The sequence below is a fragment of the Poecilia latipinna genome, unplaced genomic scaffold (assembly GCF_001443285.1).
Source record: "Poecilia latipinna isolate Pla-1442-1.1 unplaced genomic scaffold, P_latipinna-1.0 Scaffold330, whole genome shotgun sequence".
Lineage (NCBI taxonomy): Eukaryota > Metazoa > Chordata > Actinopteri > Cyprinodontiformes > Poeciliidae > Poecilia > Poecilia latipinna.
In genome coordinates, this window is record NW_015112946.1 from 50,533 (window position 1) to 70,735 (window position 20,203).

Here is a 20,203-nt window from a genome sequence, read left to right on the forward strand (position 1 = left end):
GCACACAATGGGACGGGGGGAAATAACATGAGATTAGCAGAGGTTGAAATGCTGAAAAAAATCGAGATTATTAAATCAAAAATTATTATGCAATTATTTTTGCTGCCCCGTTTTTCACAATCACATCCATATGTTGCAACTCAGTGTGTTAAAATCTGCAGTCATCATTTTAAAATCCTGTTTAAATGAAAAACAGAAAGAAAGAACTAGTGAAACATTCTTTATTGTTTGGACGGATAGCTGCAAACTGTTTGCCCAGACATCAGTTGTGCAAATGTGTGCCTACCACACTGCACCCAAAAAAGATGAAAGACCAAAACTGATCTAACTAATTGAGATTGGCATTTATATTTCATTGATAAAGTATGCAAAAACATTTTGCTCAGACCTTTAATACAATCTAATACAATTGCACCGGTACACAAATAATTTGCATTGATTGGTACGTGTTAATAAAACTATATAAACATAATAATAATGTATACAGTCAAATAAACATTACCTTAAAAACAGAAATCACATTAAATTATTTAGAAAGAATCCAGCCACATAACCTTCAAATTAAGAAAATGCAAATATTCAGTTTCTACAGGATTAGTTTAATTGCACTCATCAAACACTTACTGATATCTAAGACCTGTGGAACTTCATAAAAATATCTTGGTAAAGAGAAGAGAAAAGAACAGAATTTAAATTGTATAATAGTCTGAAATTGGATGTAACAACCTATCAGTGTCATAGTGCATCCGTGCAGTATTCACAGCACTTCCCTTTTCCCACATTTTATTGTGTTACAGCCTTATTCCAAATTGTTTTAAATGTATTTCTTTCCTCAAAATTCTACACACAAATATTCCATTATGACAATGTAGAAAAACGTTTTTGAGAGTTTTGCATTTAAAAAAAAAAAAGAAAACCAAAAAGAAAAAGTAATTGTCTGAATCCAGACTTGAATCAGACTGAATATCTCTCCAGAGATCTGAAAATGACTGCACAGACGTCTCCCATCCCACATGATGGAGCTTGAGAAGAACTGCAAAGAATGAGCTCCACTGTCTAAAGATAGGCAGATACTGATTTTAGGCTGTAATCGTTGCCAAAAGCGAATTCACAAAGTATTAAGCAAATGCTGTGAATACTTCAGTAAATGTGACACTACCATAATGGGGTGTGTGTAGGATTTTGAGGAAAGAGATTAAATTGACACAATTTTGGAATAAGGATGTAACATAACAAAGAGTAGAGAAAGTGAAGTTATCTGAATACGTTCCGGGTGCACTCTAATATGTAGCATGGTCCCAAAAAGACAAAGCAACAGTTCCAGTTCCAGCAGCTTTACCAAGTAACATTGAATCACACTTACATGCCATAGAAAGAGCAGGGGAGCTTGTTAGTTTAGTCTGAGACGCTCCTTCTCAGGTGAGGTGCAGCAAGGATTTGTAACAGGTGTAAACGTTTCCACTAAGCTCTTGGTGCTTATGTGAAATGCAATCACAAAGTAAGCAAAGGTGATTCAAATATGTTATAAATGATGACTTTTTCAAACGAGTGCCTGCAACAAACTGATTATTTTTCCAAAGGAATTTCACTCATAATTCCTGAAAGCCATTTCTAGTGCAAAACACGGGAACTTAAGTAGTAAAAAAAAAAAATAGTTCCCATTTCGCCACCTTTGGACAAATAACTTCACCAACCGCTCATGCTTCTGTTTCACTTTGATTCAATAATGAACTACATTACTGTGTATAATACAAGCAGCTGACTTTTAAGCCATTTCTGGGATGGGTGTACACTGTGCTAGGACGGTCCTTGAGGTTGAGAAAGTAGGTGCGCTATAATCAACATTAAAGTGGATCTACTTTTCAATTTAATATTCTAAAAGAGGGTCAGATTTGTACCATGTTAGTTCTGGGAAACTTGCATGTGTTTCCCCAGTTAGATGATTGCAGAGCGAATTAGCTTGTTGTTTTATTTATTAAGCAGCCTCCTTTCTTCCTCATTAAAAACCACTTGCTCTTACTGTTGCAGTAAGGAAGAAGTAATGCACTAAGGCATGTTGGACATAGTGAGGGCGGAGGCATCAGCGCTGCGGGGATCTTTCACCCCGATGATGAGATCATTGGTTCTCCGTGTTCCCTCCACCAACGAAAGAACGTCCCTCCATTCGACATTGTGCCCTTTTGCCTCCAGCAGCTCCACATCGTCCTTTAAAAACTCAGCTGGAGCAGATAAAGTAAAAGAAAAACAAAAAACACAACAAGAAGGTTAAGATATTTTTTTCTTATGTGGTTCAAATATAACACTCACAAAGGGAGTAGCAATCACAACTTGCTTGGATTGTTTGTACTGCATGTCTCCATGAGGTACTTTACACTGTTGGATACTTTTATGGCAACCCTGCCTTCAAATACGTTAATCTTTTAGTGCGGGAGCATAATCTGAAAATTTCACCAGAAGACCATATGATGACCCATTTTATATTTTCTGGCAAAATATCCTATCTTTTCATTTGAAAGTTCCTGGTATTTTAAATAATCCACATTGTGCAGTCAAACAAGGTTTCCACAGATTTTGGAAGAGAAACGGACCCACACCATAACAGATTCCCCACCATACTTAATAGCAGTCTGTGGTGCTATTTTACATACAAATTCCTTGTTTCAAGCCAGATCCACCTGGAATGTCTGAGTGCTAAAAAAGCTGATGTTTGTTCTCAGCTGACCACAATGCGTTCCTCTTACAGTCCCAGTAATGCTGTAAGATTACAGCATTACTGTGTAATCCTGCATGTGATAGGACAGGAAAGACCCGCATATGGAAAGCAGCTAATAGCTACATACAGGTGTTGCAGTTTTATAACGGTGATGTTTGTTGATATTTTCTTATCTATGATACCATCCTGCTCTCTGTGCGTATGGTGGAAAGAAGAATATGGGTTATTGTCCAGCTTACAGAATAGATACATGGGTCTCAGTCTCATGTAAGATCCCAGAAAGCCTAAACATCTGAAAAAGTTAATAAAAGCATTTAAAATTGTTTCAACATTTTTGCTTAGCTGCTGGTATAGACACAGACACTTGGTGTTTTTGTTTGCCAGAGGCAAGCTTCCACTTTACAAAGAGAGTGTATAATAAACTATGCAGATAAAAATAACAATGTGCAGCAGTACATGCTTAGAGCAGGAGAGGTTAATGCTTATGGAGACAAATGAATCATTCTGAACACGTTAAATTGAACTTGACACTTGATCGAAAAGACTCAACTTATTCCTAAATATACATTCTAACTTATGTAGCTTATCCCAATTTGATACCTTCACACTGGCCTAAAGAGTAAGTATCACTATGTTTGTGCCCAACCTGACAGAAGAGGAAAAACTCACCGTCCACCAGGAGTATGTTGTCCTCCAGCTGTGGGTGGAGTCTGCCGTACGCTAAACTGTCACTCATATTTTTGCGCAAAGAGAGAACATTCATAAGTACCTGTGGAGGAATTACATGAACTGTAATAAAACATACATTTTACGAGAGAGCTGTACGTGTAACAGGACTAAAAGGTGAATATTTAACCTGTGTGATGCCGCTGAGGGCCTTCTCTCCGTTGGAGGATCCAACGGCCACATATGTGCCGCACAATCCCACGGCCGGCCTCACCGCTGTGGGCATCAGGAAGGACATGGGTCTTTTTCTAGCCTCAATGAGGTTATGCTGCAACAACAAGGAAAACGTAAAGATAAGAGCTGTAAGATGGTGCAACAAATGATTTAATGAAGAAGTAGGTCAAGCTGAAGGTTATACATACAGGGTTAGGTGATGAACTCAGTGTTTCATTAGGCCACGAAAAATCCAGGATCTGGCTATTTAGAAGAATACCTGACGAAGTCACTATCCTGCTGCCGAATGGTTTATTTAGCGAGCTAAAAGAAAATAAAAGTACAACGTGCTGCAACTTTAATGATTTGTTTTTTCTTGTTTTTTTTTTAAATCAAACTGACAATAAGACATACCTGACGACTGAAACAATGTGGTCATCTGGGCCCATAACCATGACCTGTGCGGCTGCTGCACCGTCCTTCATTGGAAATGATGAAGAGTAATGGTTGACAGAGAAAGCTTGGGAGTCGTTGATCATCTCTCGGAGCTGGGAAGCCTCTGGTTTACTGGAAGACCAAAGGGAAGAGGTTCTGTACTGATGCTTTACTAAGAGAGAGAGAGACTAATCTGGCCTCTTACAAGGTGGATTCATTTGTACCTCAGCATCTTATCAACAATCTCTGAGACCGAATTGTTAAACATAGGGTCTCCCAGCCCACTAGAAAGGGCCAATGCTATCTTCACAGCCTGGGGAGGTTATTGTCAAATAAAACAGAAGAAAACACAAATCAGTCCAGCATATAAAGTGTATATAGAGTGTGTATATATTATTATTATTATTATTATTATTTTATTATTATTTACCTCTGCAATCCAGTGGTAGGTGCTACTTCTGGGCACTTGGTTGGTAATGTTGTAGCCTTCAAGAATATTGAGTGCAGTGATCAATCCAACACCTGCATGTGGGGCTGGGGCGGCCATGATATGATGTCCTTCAAAAACACCAACAGATCACAATATTAAAGACATGATGATATCAAACGCGAACAAATCAAATAATAAAAGGGGCTAAAATATGTAGTTACTAAATAAGATCGGTGTTTGCATTTAATTTGGATTCCTAGACTAAAAACAGGTCACTTCAGGTCCAAAAGAGCATCATTGATACTTCTGCCACAGTCAAGAATGGACATTTAGCTCATTCTAGAATCATCCAGGAAACGCAGAGGAACGGTAGAAACAAGTGTCCATACCAGGTCAAGTGAATATTGTAGTTGAAAGTGTCTCTCCAACTGCTCAGATGGGTAATAAGGAACATTTACCTTGATAGGTTATTTCCACTGGCTGTTGTATGACAGTGCTGTAGTTTCCAAAGTCTTCCTCCGTCAGCACGCCGTCTTTTGCTTTCACCTATTACAAATCTAGAATTAGGTTAAATATGCTTATATCGCTTGCTTTTACAAAACATATTTCACCAGTTAGAGTTAAATATGTTCTTTCTGTCAAGTTGCAGTAAGAGACAAACATTTCAAGATGCCGACGAGGAACAAGATTTTCCAGTGTTTGCAACTGACTGCACTATGTTATCTATCATCGAGCTAAAGTCTTCTTCCAGTGCGTTAGTGCCTCGCTAATCAAACACACAGCTTAACACCAGGGGGTGTACTTTTAAAGGTCATGTCAGGGTCACTGAATCGGCTGGGTGACAATATCGACTGAGCAGTGGTTTGCTTGTTTCTTATACGCTGATATTTATTCAGCTCTGTGTAGGTCATTTTATTGAAAAGTCAGCTATCAGATCCCACTGTTCAGCAGGGGTTTTATGGGATGGACCAATGGGCCAGAGATCAACAAAGAGAAAGGAAAATGATACATCATTGTACAACAGCTTTTTTTGCATCAAAAAATATGTATTCAGCCACCTTTCCATTGATATCGCTTAATTAAGTCGACTGCAACTGACTGCCATAAATCTGGTGTTTATGGGGTAAGAAGACAGTTATTGTTGAAATAAAGCAACAAGAAGTTCTTTTTGGACTTTGTCATATGCCATGAAGAGGACACAGCAAACATGGAAAAAAAAAACAGTGCTCTGGTCAGACGAGACCAAAATGAAACTTTCTGGAGTGTTAATGAAGAAAAGTTGTCCTCAAATCATGTGCTCTAGGTTAATCTGCATCTTATTCATCAAAGCTACACAATAAGTGGAGTTATCATTGAATGCCACCAAAATCTTTAACTTCCGTTAGAGCATGGTGCAACACAACTGTGTGTTATAAATGTGTTAAACTACAGGCTATACAGAAAATTGTATATAATTTTTGTTTATGATATTCCTGTGCAACCAGTAATAACCATATTATCATCATTAATTCCCATTTTGACATTAGTGTTCAATAAAACCAATAAAATGATACAATAATAAAATGAAGGTACAACTAGACTTTTGGTGTCTGCAGAACAAAACTCATCTTGTATGGACACTATGCAAAATTCATGACTGCTAATACATTCAGACAGAAATCAGTCTTCCTTACTGCAGCCACCATGTCCTGTGCCAGCTTCCCATTGTAGAACTCTGATATTCCTTTGTCTGCAACCGCGTCCAAAATGTCTGCTAAATCAAGGCGTCGGGTGAACTGTCCGGAAAGTGGAGCCTGACCGTTGGGGAGGAACAAATCCCGAAATTCATCGGACACGTTCTTATTCTTCACTTTATTCACAGCTTCCGCTGCAAAATAATAAACAAATGAAAGGGAGAGAGAGAGAGAGAGAGAGAGAGAGAGAAATGAGATTACAGCTAAAGTTTGTGTGCCTTCACTTTATGTTGTTTGAGAGAAACATGGTGCCTTGCTTCTGTCTGCAAAAAAGGAGCAACTGTAAGGACAGTTAGTTGCACCCGGTGTCTGGCATGATAATAATCTATAATTACCCAGATCGTGAGTAACGTTGAATCCATTTCTGGCTACATCTGCTGCCATGGAAACAACATCTTTCCATGGTATCCTAGCAAAACAAAAATATTAAATCAACAAACAACTTAATGGTCATGCTAACAATCCTCAGTTAATCATTTTAAGGTGATTAAGCAAGATAGTATAAAACACTGTTTCACAGCAGAGGCAGCTGGCACGTGATAACACAGCAAGCAACAATTTCACTGCAAAAGCAACAACTTTGCTCCGAAATCACAGCCAGAACTTGTTTTTTTTACGTCTGAACATGACAGCTTTAAAAACATATTGTTACAGTTAACACATAAAAAAAAAAACATAGAATAAAAGCAAAATATTTGGTTTTATTAATTTCAACGGAAAAAATGAAATTAATGGAGAAAGCAAAGTATAATGGCTTGTGACAGATTTAATAAATAATTTTAACTGTATAAGGACCTGCCGTAGAGCTGGTGAGCCTGATGCATCCCACTGAGCATCCCTGGGACTCCCACTAGCAACCCTGCCTGAAAAAATTAAACAACACGTTAGAGGCAGCAGAAAGCAACTTCTGACCTTCATCTCTCACTTCTAGCAGGCTGACATGAAGAAAGACGTACTTTAAGGTCGAGGTTTGCGAGCAGCATGTTCTCCTCAATGGCAGATGGTGCCGTCTCTCTGAAGTCAATCACTCTGGTCTCATTCTTACGAATGTTGTGCACCAACATAACGCCACCGCTACACATCAAAAGAGCACAACGCAGACGTTCAAGCAAGACAGAGGCAAATATAAAACATGTGATGGACTAATAAAAAGCAGTGCTGGTTGTATAATTATTGTTTCTAAACATACAATTTTGGCCTCATACATGCTATGTCCACTGCATGCCTTGTGGCGAAGTAGTACAAACAAGGCTTCTTATGTTGTTCTTTCAACAGTGGCTTTATTTTTGCCATTCTTCAATGATGAAGGCCAGATCTGTGGAGTGCTTGACTAACAACTGTCCAATCGACAAATTCTCTCACCTGAGCTGTAAATCTCCGCAGCTTATCTCAGCTTTATCATTGGCCTCTTGGCCGCTTCTCTGATTAATGCTCTCCTTCCCTGACAGTCAGTTTAGGCTGAATGGTACATTTGCAGTCTCTTCCTATACTCAGATGATGGACTGCATGTCACTCAGTTAGATATGAAAAGCTTGTTATAATGTTTTATAGCCTGAGTGTTCTTTAAACCTCGCCAAAACTTTGTTTGTGGTCTTTCTGTGTTGTTCCTTAATCTTCATGTTGCTGTTTTTTGTTTTTTTTTTACTGTTAAAGTTTAAGTAACTCACCCTCCAATGCCAGAGGTGTGAGGGTGTACAATTCCCAAACAGAGAGCAGCAGCGATGGCAGCATCCACACTGGACCCTTGCTTCCCCAAAACCTCAAACCCCAGAGACGTACACTGAGCTACATCTGTCACCACCGCTCCCTGGTTAAAGACCTGAAAACATAAAAAGACAACGGAAGGAAGCGTATTCATCACACCTTTATTATGAAATGGCTTATACGGGTGTAGACGAGCAGATACACAGCGTAATCTCTTAATTATTAACTTGAGAGAAACAGAAGTGATGCAACGCTGTTGGCATTAAATGAGCAGGAAGCAGCAATAGGCCAGTCAGTACCTGTGGATCGCCAAAGTAGATCTGCATGATGAGGGCAACAGTGACCCCGGTAGCGAAGGTGAGACAGGCCGTGATTATGACCGTCAGCCCGTCCCGCTGACAGGCGCAGTCCTCTGTGAAAGGGTCGACGGTGGTCTCCCGCAGCGAGGCGACCTCGTGGCCGGCCAAGTCTGAGGCTGAGGACGGGAGACGCTGCAGGCGAGCCGACTTCAGAAACAGATCTGGGTCTGGGGATGAGTAAAGCGTAAATGAAAAGCAGTGATAAGTGAGAAAAGAAGAGGACGCAGTGTTTGACAAAAAAAAAAAAACTGGTGTTAGATTTCACTTCTAAATTACGACTACATATAGTGAAACTAGAACTAACTGAACCTGTGTGAGTGATTTATTACAGTGGTACCAACCACAGACTTAAATGAACAAGCAAGATAAGCTCAGCTAGGAAGTATTTTGCATAATGATTCCTGACTTGACTTCCTGTGTCCTACCTGTGTCTTGCTCGCTCAGGACGTTGTCATCATCTTTGCGGGATTTCAGGGTGTTTTCTCCAGACGTCACATCATCCTCCGGCAGCCGGGGGAAGCTGGTGATGCTCATGTAGTCCACCGGAGAGTAGGCGCTCCCCAAGGTTGTCTCCTGGTTGGCATCCTTGTCCACCCCACTTCCACCAGGATAGGCTGCCACAGCTTCTGGAGCAGGGTTGTGCATGACTTGCAGTGGATCTTGTGCTGACTCTTTTTTCTAAATTCTTGAATTAGCCCAAGAAATACATATTAAAAGAAAAAGGTAATGAGAAATTTATGGATTTCCTCTTTTGAGGGACTGCAAATCCGGAACCTGCAGCTTCTTTAAATTGTCATGATATCCCAATCCTGCAGGGATTTGAGGTTTTAAGTGTGATTGTGGCACATCTAAGATCACTGCAGCAGGGTATAATTGGGAAACGTTTCATTAGGCCGAAGCAGCCGTGTGTAGCTCCAATGATGGTGATTTTCCTTCCACCTGAAGATAAAAAAAACAAACATGCAGATTGACTGACTAGTTTTAGATGAGCAGCTTCCTTGATACAACTGCGATGAGCTTGCGTCATAAAGGATTTAATAAAACACATTAACGCCTAAAGCTAATGTTTGCACATAGGACATTATGTTTCCTGGAAGAGACAAGTAAAAAACGAGTTTGTTATTAATAGAAACAGCAGCATCATTACCTGTTAAAACTCCGAGGTTAAATTCGTGCGCTGTTTATTTACCGCGCTGCTACAAGCTAACTCATCTTTCACTGCTTCTAAGAGGATCGGTGTGAGGCAATAATACTTACCCTTGTCGTAAAATACATGTTCAATACAGCCATTCCTTGGCGGTGTTTTTTTTTTAATTATTTTGTAGGTTTTTATGCGAAGCCGGTGAGGAGGAAGAACGGAGTCATCCCAGCGACCGAATCCCTCCCCGCAGACAGACAGCAGCCGCAGCTCGACGCTGAAGTTCACTTCCTATTGATGTCGGACAACCGGTAGGACTTGTTAGAGGATAATTATAGGAATTTGAACACCCAGTTTTAAATATACATTTGAGTGTAACCAAAAGGTAAAATTGGATACCTTTAATAATTGCCAGGCGAAAAAATAGCCAAAGGGCTCCGGTCGTCTTCTTTATACCAACGTCAGACTTACTTCAGTGGAAAAGAGCTCTAGGCCTTGAAGGTTCACTGAAATCTGTTTCTGAAAAAACATAAATCCCCCGCCTTTTCGCCTATCTACATCATTGCAGTAACAAGAGGGGGAACTCTTCTTTTCGCGATTCCTGGACTTGCTGCCTCGGAATATGGGTTAACTGGCTGGAGTGGATAAGCACGTCATAGCAGGTGCATAAACCTGCTCAGCCTTAAACCCTCCCTTTATTTGTTGTCTTCTTCTCCCTCACCTGAGAAAAGAATGAAAAAGTCTCAGATGTCGGTCTACTGTTACTTTTTCTCTCTCTTTTTATTATTTGTTCCCCAAGGGGAAAACAAAATGAGAAAAAATTTAAATAAAAACAGGTAGCAGCTATATTAATAGTTGGTTTTTGATATGGGCAAAAGGGCTTTTTGCCCAGGACAACACCCCAACCTAGGGCGCTGTGACACACTGACAAAGTGACTTGCTGTGAAGTTCATGACCGGTGAGGCTCTGACTCCTCTGGAACCCGACGTACACATAAATAATCTCCAAAATACAAGCTTATATTTCCGTTTTAATCTTAATTGGGAGACACAGATGTCATTCAAGGTCTCAACACAGGGCTTAAATAATTTAAATACAAAAAAAAAGACATGCAAATCTGTTTTTATGTAAGGTACAGAAATTTCTGAAAGCTTATGTGAAGATACTGTGTCTGCATAATATCATCACTTTTCTCCATACATTATGGCAGTATTATTATATTACTATATACTCATTTGCACTCCCATTTAAATCACTTTTTATTCAAATTTCAAAAATGTCTTTATCTAGCTCTTGGTTTTTCTCGAAACATTTTACATTTTAAAAGCACACTTGTGACAGAGCGCCTCTCCCTCCATCTCCCTTCATGTTTTATTTTACTTTTGCTTTGCTTTATTAGCTTTGTGCAGGGAAGCAGAAGGAGGAAGTCCACTATGGTGCTGTTAATGCAACTGCCCCTGGCCACATTATGACATTAAACCTGAGACTGACAAAAAATATCACCGTTACTGCCAAAAAGAAATCATGGAGACTTGTGCCGTTCCTTTTGGGTGTTTATGTTTAGCATAATTGTGTGTGTTTTCATGATTGCTGGATTGAGTTTCTTGTGCACACTATTTTAAGTCAGTGTTACACACAAGAACACAACGCCCAGACCTACAGACAATATTTACACTTGATCGCCACACCCGTCTGTTCACATAATGTGGATTCATTCCTGAACCATTTCTTCACCTTGTTGTCTCCAACAATATAAGCTGAACCAGCCCTTGATCGTTAGGGTGCGTAAAATAAAGTTTGAATTTTATCTAATAAGTTAAAACATATAAATGAAGATACCTGTTTTCTTTAACAATATTTTTTTTTATGTCAAATTGTTTATTCATTATTAGAACAACTAATGTGTCACTTCCTGCATTTGGTGATGTTTAATTACATTCATAGGTTAATCAATGTCAGAGTCAGACTTAAAATAATGACACAGAATTCAGGTCTTAACCTGAGTATTTATTCTTGTTGTTACTGTTGTTGTTCAGTTTCTTTTTTTTTTTTAAATATATGTATATATATTTTTATTGGAGAGTGTCTGAATGAATGCTGAAAAATCCCCATCCGTTGATTCGTTTTTTTTGTGTGTTTTTTTTTTTTTGCATAGATCTCGTCTGTCAGAGGATGACTTGTCCAAGGATGGGGAATCAATACATCACAAAAACCATGCAGAAACAGTGAAAAGGCACAATCACCATAAATATCAGATACACCAAATTTCAAATGTTTATAGGTTTATCTTTTCTTTTTAATGAATGAGGGAGGGATTGTACCAACTCAGGTGTAATATGGACAAATCCTCCCGAGTATTTTTAAGCTGCCATTATTTTCAGGGCACAACATAATACAGGAAATCACCTCCCGGACATTCAACGCCTTTTGTTTGAAACACCCATATTGTTAAACAACTTCTAATAGCTATGTGGGAAAATACGAGCATGTCCATGTTTTTTTTTCCTTTAATGCAGTACATTTCTTTTTATATATAAGACTATTTGTCTTTTGCCTCTTTTTGTCCACATCCCTCACATCCATCCACAACCAATTTCTGAGAACTTTCACGCAAAGCATAACACCTTAATGATAATCAGACACAACATACAGAAAACATGTTTCATTTTTGAGTGGGGGGGAGGGGGGAGAGAAAAGGATTCAAAACAGAAAACATTTTCCAGCTGCAGAGTCATCTGTGGTGGTTTTGCACACTTACACTTGTGATCTTTCACTTTTTTATTTGCAACAGATGAACATTATCTACCTCTCAGGCACAGAATAGTGCTAGAATACTGTGGATGTCATTAAAGACAGCACTATATGTTGTGTGTGTATGTGTGATGAGCTCAACACCTCATATGCTCTGCATTATTGAGGATATAAATGATTACATAATATTTATCTTCAAAGCAAACAAAAAAAATGTAGTATTCATTTTTTTAATATTTTGAGTGCAAAGACTTTTTCATTCATAGGATCACGGCCACAAGAGAAAACAAAAAAGATACATCAGGAAAAAAAAAAAAATCATATAATGTCACTCATTCAAGCAAAACATCAAAACAACAATCAGAAATGAATCCACAGACAATCTTTCTGTTGAACTTGAACTCCTGCAGCGATGTATCCACACTATGAAATCGTTGCTGTGTGACGTCGTTACCATTCATGCAGCAGGTGCTGTGCGACACTGCCCTCTAGAGGCCAGGGTTTGCCTATGGCACATTAGCTGAGTTTAGTGATGTTTTGGGTGTTATTCTGAGACCATTTGCAGCCTCATCGAACCTCAGTCCCCACCGGACGCTACGTTCAGAGGAATTGACATCTACAACGGAGAGTTGTAAGTTGTTTTCTAATATTTACAAGAAAAATAAATGACCAACACTTTTTTTTTTTATAATTAGTATTTTCCCCCATATAGGAAAGGTTCTAGCATTTAGCGTGCCAGTACACCTTCTCACACATCAGGATCAGAAACAAAAAAAAAAGTTTCACAAAAGTAAAAACAGAAAGAAAAAAAAACAAAACAAGCACACAGCAAACTGCTAAAACTTTTACCCACACAATATCTGACAGTGCAAACTTACATCCATGTCTTAAAATAATTTACAAACATTAGTATACACTTCAGCACCATTGTTTAATATTGTTGAATACATATCAGTAAGCGAGATCGTAAAAGTGGACGATGTTAGAGCTGGATGTGCAAGCAACAAAAAGGGCTGGACATTTACGGAGTGGTTGATGAACCGATGCAAGGTTTTTGCTGTCCGGCATTAAGAAAGGTGTTGTTTCTTTTTCTCCTATAATACAGTGCCTTGCAGGATTATTCATACACCTTGAACTTTTTCACATTTTGTCACATGACCACCACAAACTTCAATATATTCAATTGGGATTTTTATGGGACCAACCAAATTAGGGTATGCTTGTGAAGACTAATCTTTGTGGAAAAATGGTTACAATGTTGAATTGTTAAGAGAAAACCACAACAGATCTTGTTTGTCTAGTTTGTCTAGGTTGCTAAAAGACACTGCAAATGTGTGAAAAAGTGTGCTGGTCAGATGAGACTAAAGTGTAAATATTTTGGCTTACATACAAAATCTTGTGGGTGGCAGGAAATGAACAAGAACACAGCATTCCCACCGTGAAACATGGAGGTGGCAACATCATGCTGTGGAGTTGCTTTTCTTTAGCAGAACAAGGAAACCGGACAGAGGTCATTGGTAGACGGATGCAGCTAAATAGGACAATCCTAACCTTTAAGATTCTGCAATGGACTTGAAATAGAGGCAGGGATTCACCTTCGAGCAGAACAACAACCCTAAATACACAGCTACCAGGGAATGGTTTAGAAGCCCTTTCATGTGTTGGAATGGCCCAGTTAAAGCTCAGACCTTACTACAACAGAGAAAATGTAACAAAGCTTGAAAACAGATGTTCATAGACCCTCTGCGTCCAGGCTTACTCTGCATGAGATATTTTGCAAAGACAAATGGGCAGAAATGTATGTTATTTACATGTCCAAAACTGGTAGAAATGACTTGCAGCTGTTAACTGCTACAAAAGGTGGTTCTATCATTGGCTCAGAAGGAGCAAGTGCAAGCCACACATTTCAGGTTTTCTACTTGTACAAGTTTTCTTCTTCTTCAAAATTATTCTCCACTTGTTGTTGGTCTTTCACATAAGCTTGTAGTGACAAATTGTGAAAAAAATCAAAGGCTTTAAGCCTTTTTGCAAGGCACTGTAGACCTTTCAGTAGGTTATTGTAAAAAAAAAAAAAAACTATAATTACATAGTTAATTTAAGTTCACAGCACATATTGTTGTTAAACATGGCTGGGCAAATGACATATCTCCAAGGAGAATTAATATGTTAACTTTAAAAGCCAAATCTTTCCGTCTGACTGCAGGAACAGTTTTATTTTCTCTCTTGGTGGAAATTTGCAAAAGAGACTTCAGATAATATAAGATGAAATCCATATTATGAAAACAAAATAAAGAGTTGCCTTCGATACCGCTTTCCACCTACCATGTCTTGCTATAACATTGTAACCCAACTCTGAGCCCCAAATCTCTGAATTTTCACTGGCTGCTCTGAGGATTACACCACGTTTTTTAAAAAGCATATACTGAGGGATTCATTTTACTCTTTAGTCTGTTTTGCACATACTCTCACCGTCTCCTACATGCTGTGGCCTTCTTCACGAGGCAGAGAAGAGAATCAATTATTTCCTCTGGCAACACACTTGTTTTTAGTAAAGCAACTTTGCAGAGAAACCAACTTGTGTCGATTTTTCTCTCCTTCTGGCCAAACGGTATTTTCTTTGACCTTTTGTAAGCAAAGCTAACCAAATTAAAATCATGATCATGTTTGTTTTTATAGATCTGCTATGAAGAGTGTTCCTCCAGTCAGAGTATGAAAGACAGGGCTGTTTCAGTCTTATTTTATTTTCTATGATGGTTACACAGTATTATGGTTTTAAATGAAGAAAAATAAAACTCATATGTCTTTAGAAAGACATATAAATCAATAAAACTCAACTATTGCCATTTTGAGAAATTATAACTGGATAAAGCTTGAAAACGTACTTATTTTTTTTTTGTTTTTTTGTTGTTTATTCTGGAGGACAATAAGGGGGTAATCATAACGTCTACAAAGATCTACATTTAGCAACTGCTTTCTAACTGCAGATTGGATGAAAAATGACCAAGATGAGTCAGACTGTGACTCATCCTGATGTAATGTATGGAAATGGAAGCTAAAAATGCTGTGGGTGGACACATGTTGACTGTGTTGGGTTCTGCACAACGAATACCTCCAGACATAAACGAAGCCCCCCGTTTTTGATGGTAACCTCAGTGACAGAAGTTGCGCTTGCTGGGCTGGTGAAGGAAGGTGTTTCTGGCGTGCGAAGCGTGACGAGGGACCTGCTCCCTCACACGGTTTTGGCGTTGGATGTGGCTGCGGCTCAGATGGCGGCGCTCCATGCGAGCCTTGTAACGCTGGACCCTGGCCACTTGGGTGACCTTGGCCAAAGCCCCGGCCTGGGCAGCCGCTCCACGGCTCACCCTGGTGGGCATAGTGCTGCGGGTGGCTGGGGGAGCTGCTGGTTCAGTCACTCTGCTGCAAATAGGAGAAAAAAAAAAAAAAAAAAAAAAAAAAAAAAAAACAGCACGACTCTTATTAGTTACAAAAGAAGGTGAAGATGAGATATAGTGTGAATAAAAATTTCTCACCTCGCACTGCTCGCCAGGCTGACAATGCTCTCCTCCCCCACCACAGACAGGTTGCTGCTGGAGAGCATGGACAGGTTGTTGGGGGAGACATACACAGACATGCTGGGGTGCTCTATGAGCAGGTCCTCCATGGGGCTGGTCTCTGCTGTGGCTCCCTCTGCAGTGAAACAGGGGGGAGGGGTGACAAACCAGCTCTCATCCATGCAGCCTCTCTCTGATCCTGACCTACTGGCACCCCCACTCTCCCCGCACTCACTCCCAGAGCCTGGAGACATTGACGGGGTGGAGGAGGGCGTGGACAGTCTGGCCCGTCTCGGGAGGCTCACAGGTGTGGTGGCACCTAAGTGTGGTGGACTAGCATTGGGACAAGACAGGGGCTCCGAAGGTGCTGCTGGACCCCGTGTCTGACCTTTATGTGGCCTGCGACGCTTATGAGGCGGACGGGGCATGGAGGCTGGGCATTCAGTCCTTGTTTGCATGTTTTGGTGATCTGCTAGTTTACTGTCGGGTGATGCTTGTGCAGTCAGTGGGGTTCCCACATCATCCTCTACCTGCATCATGCAGTCAGAGTCTTTTAAGGACATGGCACAGATGAGATCGGGAACGGGAAGGCCAATGAAGGCAGGAGGATGATTTTGCAAAAATGTTTTTTTTTTTTTTTTTTTTTTATATTGTGGCAAAAAAAAAAGGGTTTGTTTTTTTTTTCCAAAAGGCCGTGCGGGACGTGGAGGATCATTTTAGAGGGACCACATACGCACGCGCACACATACCGATGTGAGATATATAAGGGTGTTTAAACAAAATTTAGAAGAGGGGGGAAAAGAAGGGGTAAGGAAACACAAAACATAAAGGAGTCACATTGTTAGTTGTGTTGACCCTCTGAGGTTGTAATGATGTCAGTGACATAATGTTTTGATTCTGCTGAGAGGTACTTTTGATGAACTCTGGGTCAGGTAGCCCCTTCTCCATTTTGTACCCACATGTTGCCATTTCATATCTTTAAACAAACTGATTGTTTCCCACAAATAATTACATCAAAATTTATTTTCCTCCCATGTTACGTGTCTTAAGTATGGAAAAAGATATTATGCTAATACCTCGTCTAAGCATCATTTAAAACTCAGTACCAGTCCATTTTTGTTATTTATTAGTCAATTAAAATAGCGTGATGAAAACATTACTCTTGATTTCCATGGATTGTTGTCCTAATACTCAGTTTGAGTGAACTGTCTAATGAAATATGTCATATTTGCACCCCAGATCAAATCAAAATAACTGAGTGATCTCATGATTATTTACAAACTATTTATCACAGACACATAATTGCATCTTCTTACTGTAATCTAAGAGCAGAAGATAGAAAATTACTTTGAAGCACATGTGATGCTTTGCCTAGGTTGGCATGCACTGATGCATGACTGGTATGACACGTCATGTTTCTAACGGTTAATTTTTCACCCCCAAACGTCAGGCAGAAATGGACCAAAACTGCAAAGGCATAAAATGGCAAAGGGACAAAATGATCAGCACGACTTTTGGAGTGCCGATATATACTTGGCTCGATTAAAGGTACCAAATCAAGCTTTCTTTTTGCAGTCGTTGTGTCTGTCAAGATCCCACCATGAACAAAAAAGTGGACGAAGCTGAATGTTCTTGTGCTTTCATCTGCAGAGAGACAGCGCTGGTGTCATGGCAGCCATGTAGAGGTACGCCATGCCCAGACTGATTCTACACCGTACTCCATCGTCCCCATTTACCTTTCAGATTTTAACCGCATTATGTAATGGCAAGGAAGAAGTGAATATTTCTTACTTCATAACACACAAATTAATTGCACCATCAGACATAACATTGTGACCACCGCCCCAGTCGTGAGTTGGATCCCTGAAAGGTTCCTGTGGCATCTGGCACTGGATGTTAGCAGGTTCATAAGCTGTGAGGGGGGGCCTCCAGAGACTGGACTTTAATGTCCAGTACATCCCACGGATTCACCATTGGATGTAGATCAGGGGGAATTCTCTTCAAACGACTCCTGGCCTATTTCTGCTTTCTGGATGGGAGTATTATCTTGCTGAAAGACAACCCCACTGTCAGGAAATATTGTTTTCACCCTAACTGGTCTGCAGCTATGCAGCTCCCTAAATACCAATTTGAGATGCGACTGAAGCTACAGTCTGTCTGATTTGAGTCTTAGCTCCCCATGTTCTGGTTCACCACTACAGTACTTCTTCCTTTAACCTTTATGACTGATCTGCAGACTGGGGGACACCAATTAGGTGCAGGAGATTCTCTGCCGTAGCTGTCTATTACAAACTTCTCCTTGTCAAACTAAAATCCCTACATCCATTAACACACACTTCTATAAGATGACAATCTGTGTTATTCACTTCACTTTTAGTGGACATAATTTTATGCCTGACCAGTGTATTTTCTACTGTGATGTTAAAATAAAATAACAGATTTCCCCCACCACTCCTTCCCTGAACTCTTGGACTCACCAGCCAGGTTGACGAGCATCCATCCCTCTTCGTCTGCCTCAGTCACACAGGGATTGGGTCCCTTCAGATCAGCTGCTACCTCTTCCACATCGCCGAACAACAGGTTGCTAAGACGCTGAAACATTTCTGCTTGTGTCGTCAAGTTTTGATGCCTGTGATGTGCTATATGCTCTCCCACAAAGAAAATTTATGCAGTAGCTGCCTTTTCTTTTTTGTAGTTGTTGTGTAATGCTGTTTGTCTGCCTGATGTTCTTGTTTCCACTTAAAGCCCTGTGCTTGATCTTGAAATTGACAAATCAAGGCAGGAGGGACTTTTGTAGTGCAAATGTAAGGTTTCACTTGGTTTGGAACAAAGGCCTGGGGAGAAGGAGAGAGACAAATTAAAAAATATTGTTAGTTTGATAAAAGCCAGTGAGTTTTCAAAATATGGTTGTAGCAAAACCAAAAAAGGTGCTTCACGTTTCATTAAGTTCATGAGGTGGAAGCTAATCTTACATTCAGAATCATTAAAGGTTGACACACAGGCAGAAAGCCCTGTGTGTTTTAATGATGCATCAGTAAAGTGCATCATCATTGTAACTGTGAAAGTTAGCTAAATGTAGATTAAAAGCATTTTTAAATGTCCTGGGAAATTCAAATCTTCCCCTTTGCCTCCACAACAGAATAAACATCCGTCCATCATCTAACACTGGTCTCACAGGGGATAGTGCCTATATACAGCAGTCAACAAGTGAGAGGTCAGGTACACACTGGACATGTCCAGTCCATCACAGGACAAACAGCTATGCACACACACACACACACACACACACACACAAACACACACACACACACACACACACACACACACACACCTAGGAAGACCGATTTAACATTTACGAAAAACAGAGAACCTACACATCCACAGGGAGACCATGGAAACTCCAAACAGAAAGACCCAGACCCATTTGAACTCATGAACTTCTTGCTGCAAAGCAATAGTGCTACCAACTGTATCACTGTGCAGCCCCAATAATAAACACACTTACACTATATCAGTTGACACAGTCAATTTTAAAAATAAACTTTTCATAACAAAATGCCCCAGGATGATTTACTGGACTCGATTCCCTACAAGGGTTATCTGGTGATTCTATTCCTATGCAACTATTAACTTTATTAGGTTTGATTTAAAATGGAAATGTTAATGTACTTGTTGCCATCAAGTACATTAACATATCTGTGAAGAAAACATGTAAGAAAAGTGATTTATGAACATAGAAATGATTCATTAAGTAAAGAGCAGAATGACAATGACTAAACCTCCCTCCCCCAATAGATCTAGACAACCAGTCAGCAGTTTCAGAACAGATGGACAAGCCAGAGAAAAGAAGGGTGAAAGAAGGTAACACACAAGAGACTCGTGCACAGTGACTGTATCCATGCATGCAAATAAAACCAGAAATGCAGCAACAACAGCTGAGGCGAAGGACAAGTACCTCACCTGCATGTGAACATGATGATGTAATACAGAGCAATGTTTAAACAGTTTGCCCTGTCAACCTTTGCAAGTTCAAAGGGCATATTTTATGTACTTAAACCGAGTGACTGTAGGTGAAACAAATACCACACCTGGTCCCCATGCAGAGCACTGACACACTTTAAATAATTTTTAGATTTGGGGTTATTTGACAGCATGTAAGTTAACTCAGTTTTGGCATTCCTTACTAATGTATTGTAATCAAGAGATATAATTCAATTATAGCTTCTTTTGGATACATATTCTTAGTAATATTGTTTGTGTCCCAAATAATTTAATAATAAAGTTTGCTGTCAATAGATACACATATATGCATGGCTGCCACTTGTTACAAAGCATACTCTTATATAGCTTTGTCTAATTTCTACACAAAAAAACCCCCCCAAAAAACACACACACACACACACACACACACACACACACACACACACACACACACACACACACACACACACACACACACACACACACAAAAAACACGCACAAGACTGTCAGTAGCTATAGCTACACAACC

The 20,203-nt window shown here is 39.8% G+C and overlaps 2 protein-coding genes across 4 annotated transcripts in view; both read right to left on the reverse strand.

Annotated features, from left to right (window-relative positions):
* Positions 1–205: 205 nt before the first annotated feature.
* On the reverse strand, positions 206–10,088 carry ggt7 (gamma-glutamyltransferase 7). Its single transcript, XM_015035290.1, has 18 exons — positions 9,791–10,088; positions 9,511–9,682; positions 9,028–9,192; positions 8,679–8,938; positions 8,194–8,420; positions 7,858–8,009; positions 7,147–7,264; positions 6,986–7,053; positions 6,526–6,599; positions 6,131–6,324; positions 4,916–5,003; positions 4,458–4,585; positions 4,252–4,340; positions 4,007–4,159; positions 3,802–3,916; positions 3,570–3,707; positions 3,383–3,482; positions 206–2,219 (listed from the first exon to the last, which is right to left on the reverse strand). Exons 4-18 carry the CDS (start codon positions 8,896–8,898, stop codon positions 2,047–2,049), a joined length of 2,037 nt encoding a protein of 678 aa, XP_014890776.1. The 5' UTR covers positions 8,899–8,938; positions 9,028–9,192; positions 9,511–9,682; positions 9,791–10,088; the 3' UTR covers positions 206–2,046.
* Positions 10,089–14,512: 4,424 nt separating this feature from the next.
* The window catches only part of tp53inp2b (tumor protein p53 inducible nuclear protein 2b), a 10,903-nt gene continuing 5,212 nt past the window's right edge, over positions 14,513–20,203 (reverse strand). Inside the window, exons 2-5 of one of the 3 annotated variants that reach the window (XM_015035292.1) lie at positions 18,171–18,527; positions 15,929–16,243; positions 15,673–15,829; positions 14,513–15,559 (exon numbers count right to left, since the gene is read on the reverse strand). In XM_015035292.1, coding sequence (XP_014890778.1) covers positions 15,292–15,559; positions 15,673–15,829; positions 15,929–16,243; positions 18,171–18,294 — 864 coding nt within the window. In that variant the 5' untranslated portion in view covers positions 18,295–18,527 and the 3' untranslated portion in view covers positions 14,513–15,291. Of the gene's footprint in view, positions 15,560–15,672; positions 16,244–18,170; positions 18,528–20,203 lie in introns of all 3 variants that reach the window. The other 2 variants (XM_015035291.1, XM_015035294.1) reach the window with 2 other exon arrangements.

Bases quoted from the DNA above. Each gene is read 5' to 3' on its own strand.
- ggt7 (XM_015035290.1), bottom strand. From the start codon at position 8,898: ATGCACAACCCTGCTCCAGAAGCTGTGGCAGCCTATCCTGGTGGAAGT. The intron at 8,010-8,193 runs GTACTGACTGGC...TTATGTTTTCAG, and splicing joins TCTACTTTGGCGATCCACAG to GTCTTTAACCAGGGAGCGGT. The intron at 7,054-7,146 runs GTACGTCTTTCT...TAATTTTTTCAG, and splicing joins TCGCAAACCTCGACCTTAAA to GCAGGGTTGCTAGTGGGAGT.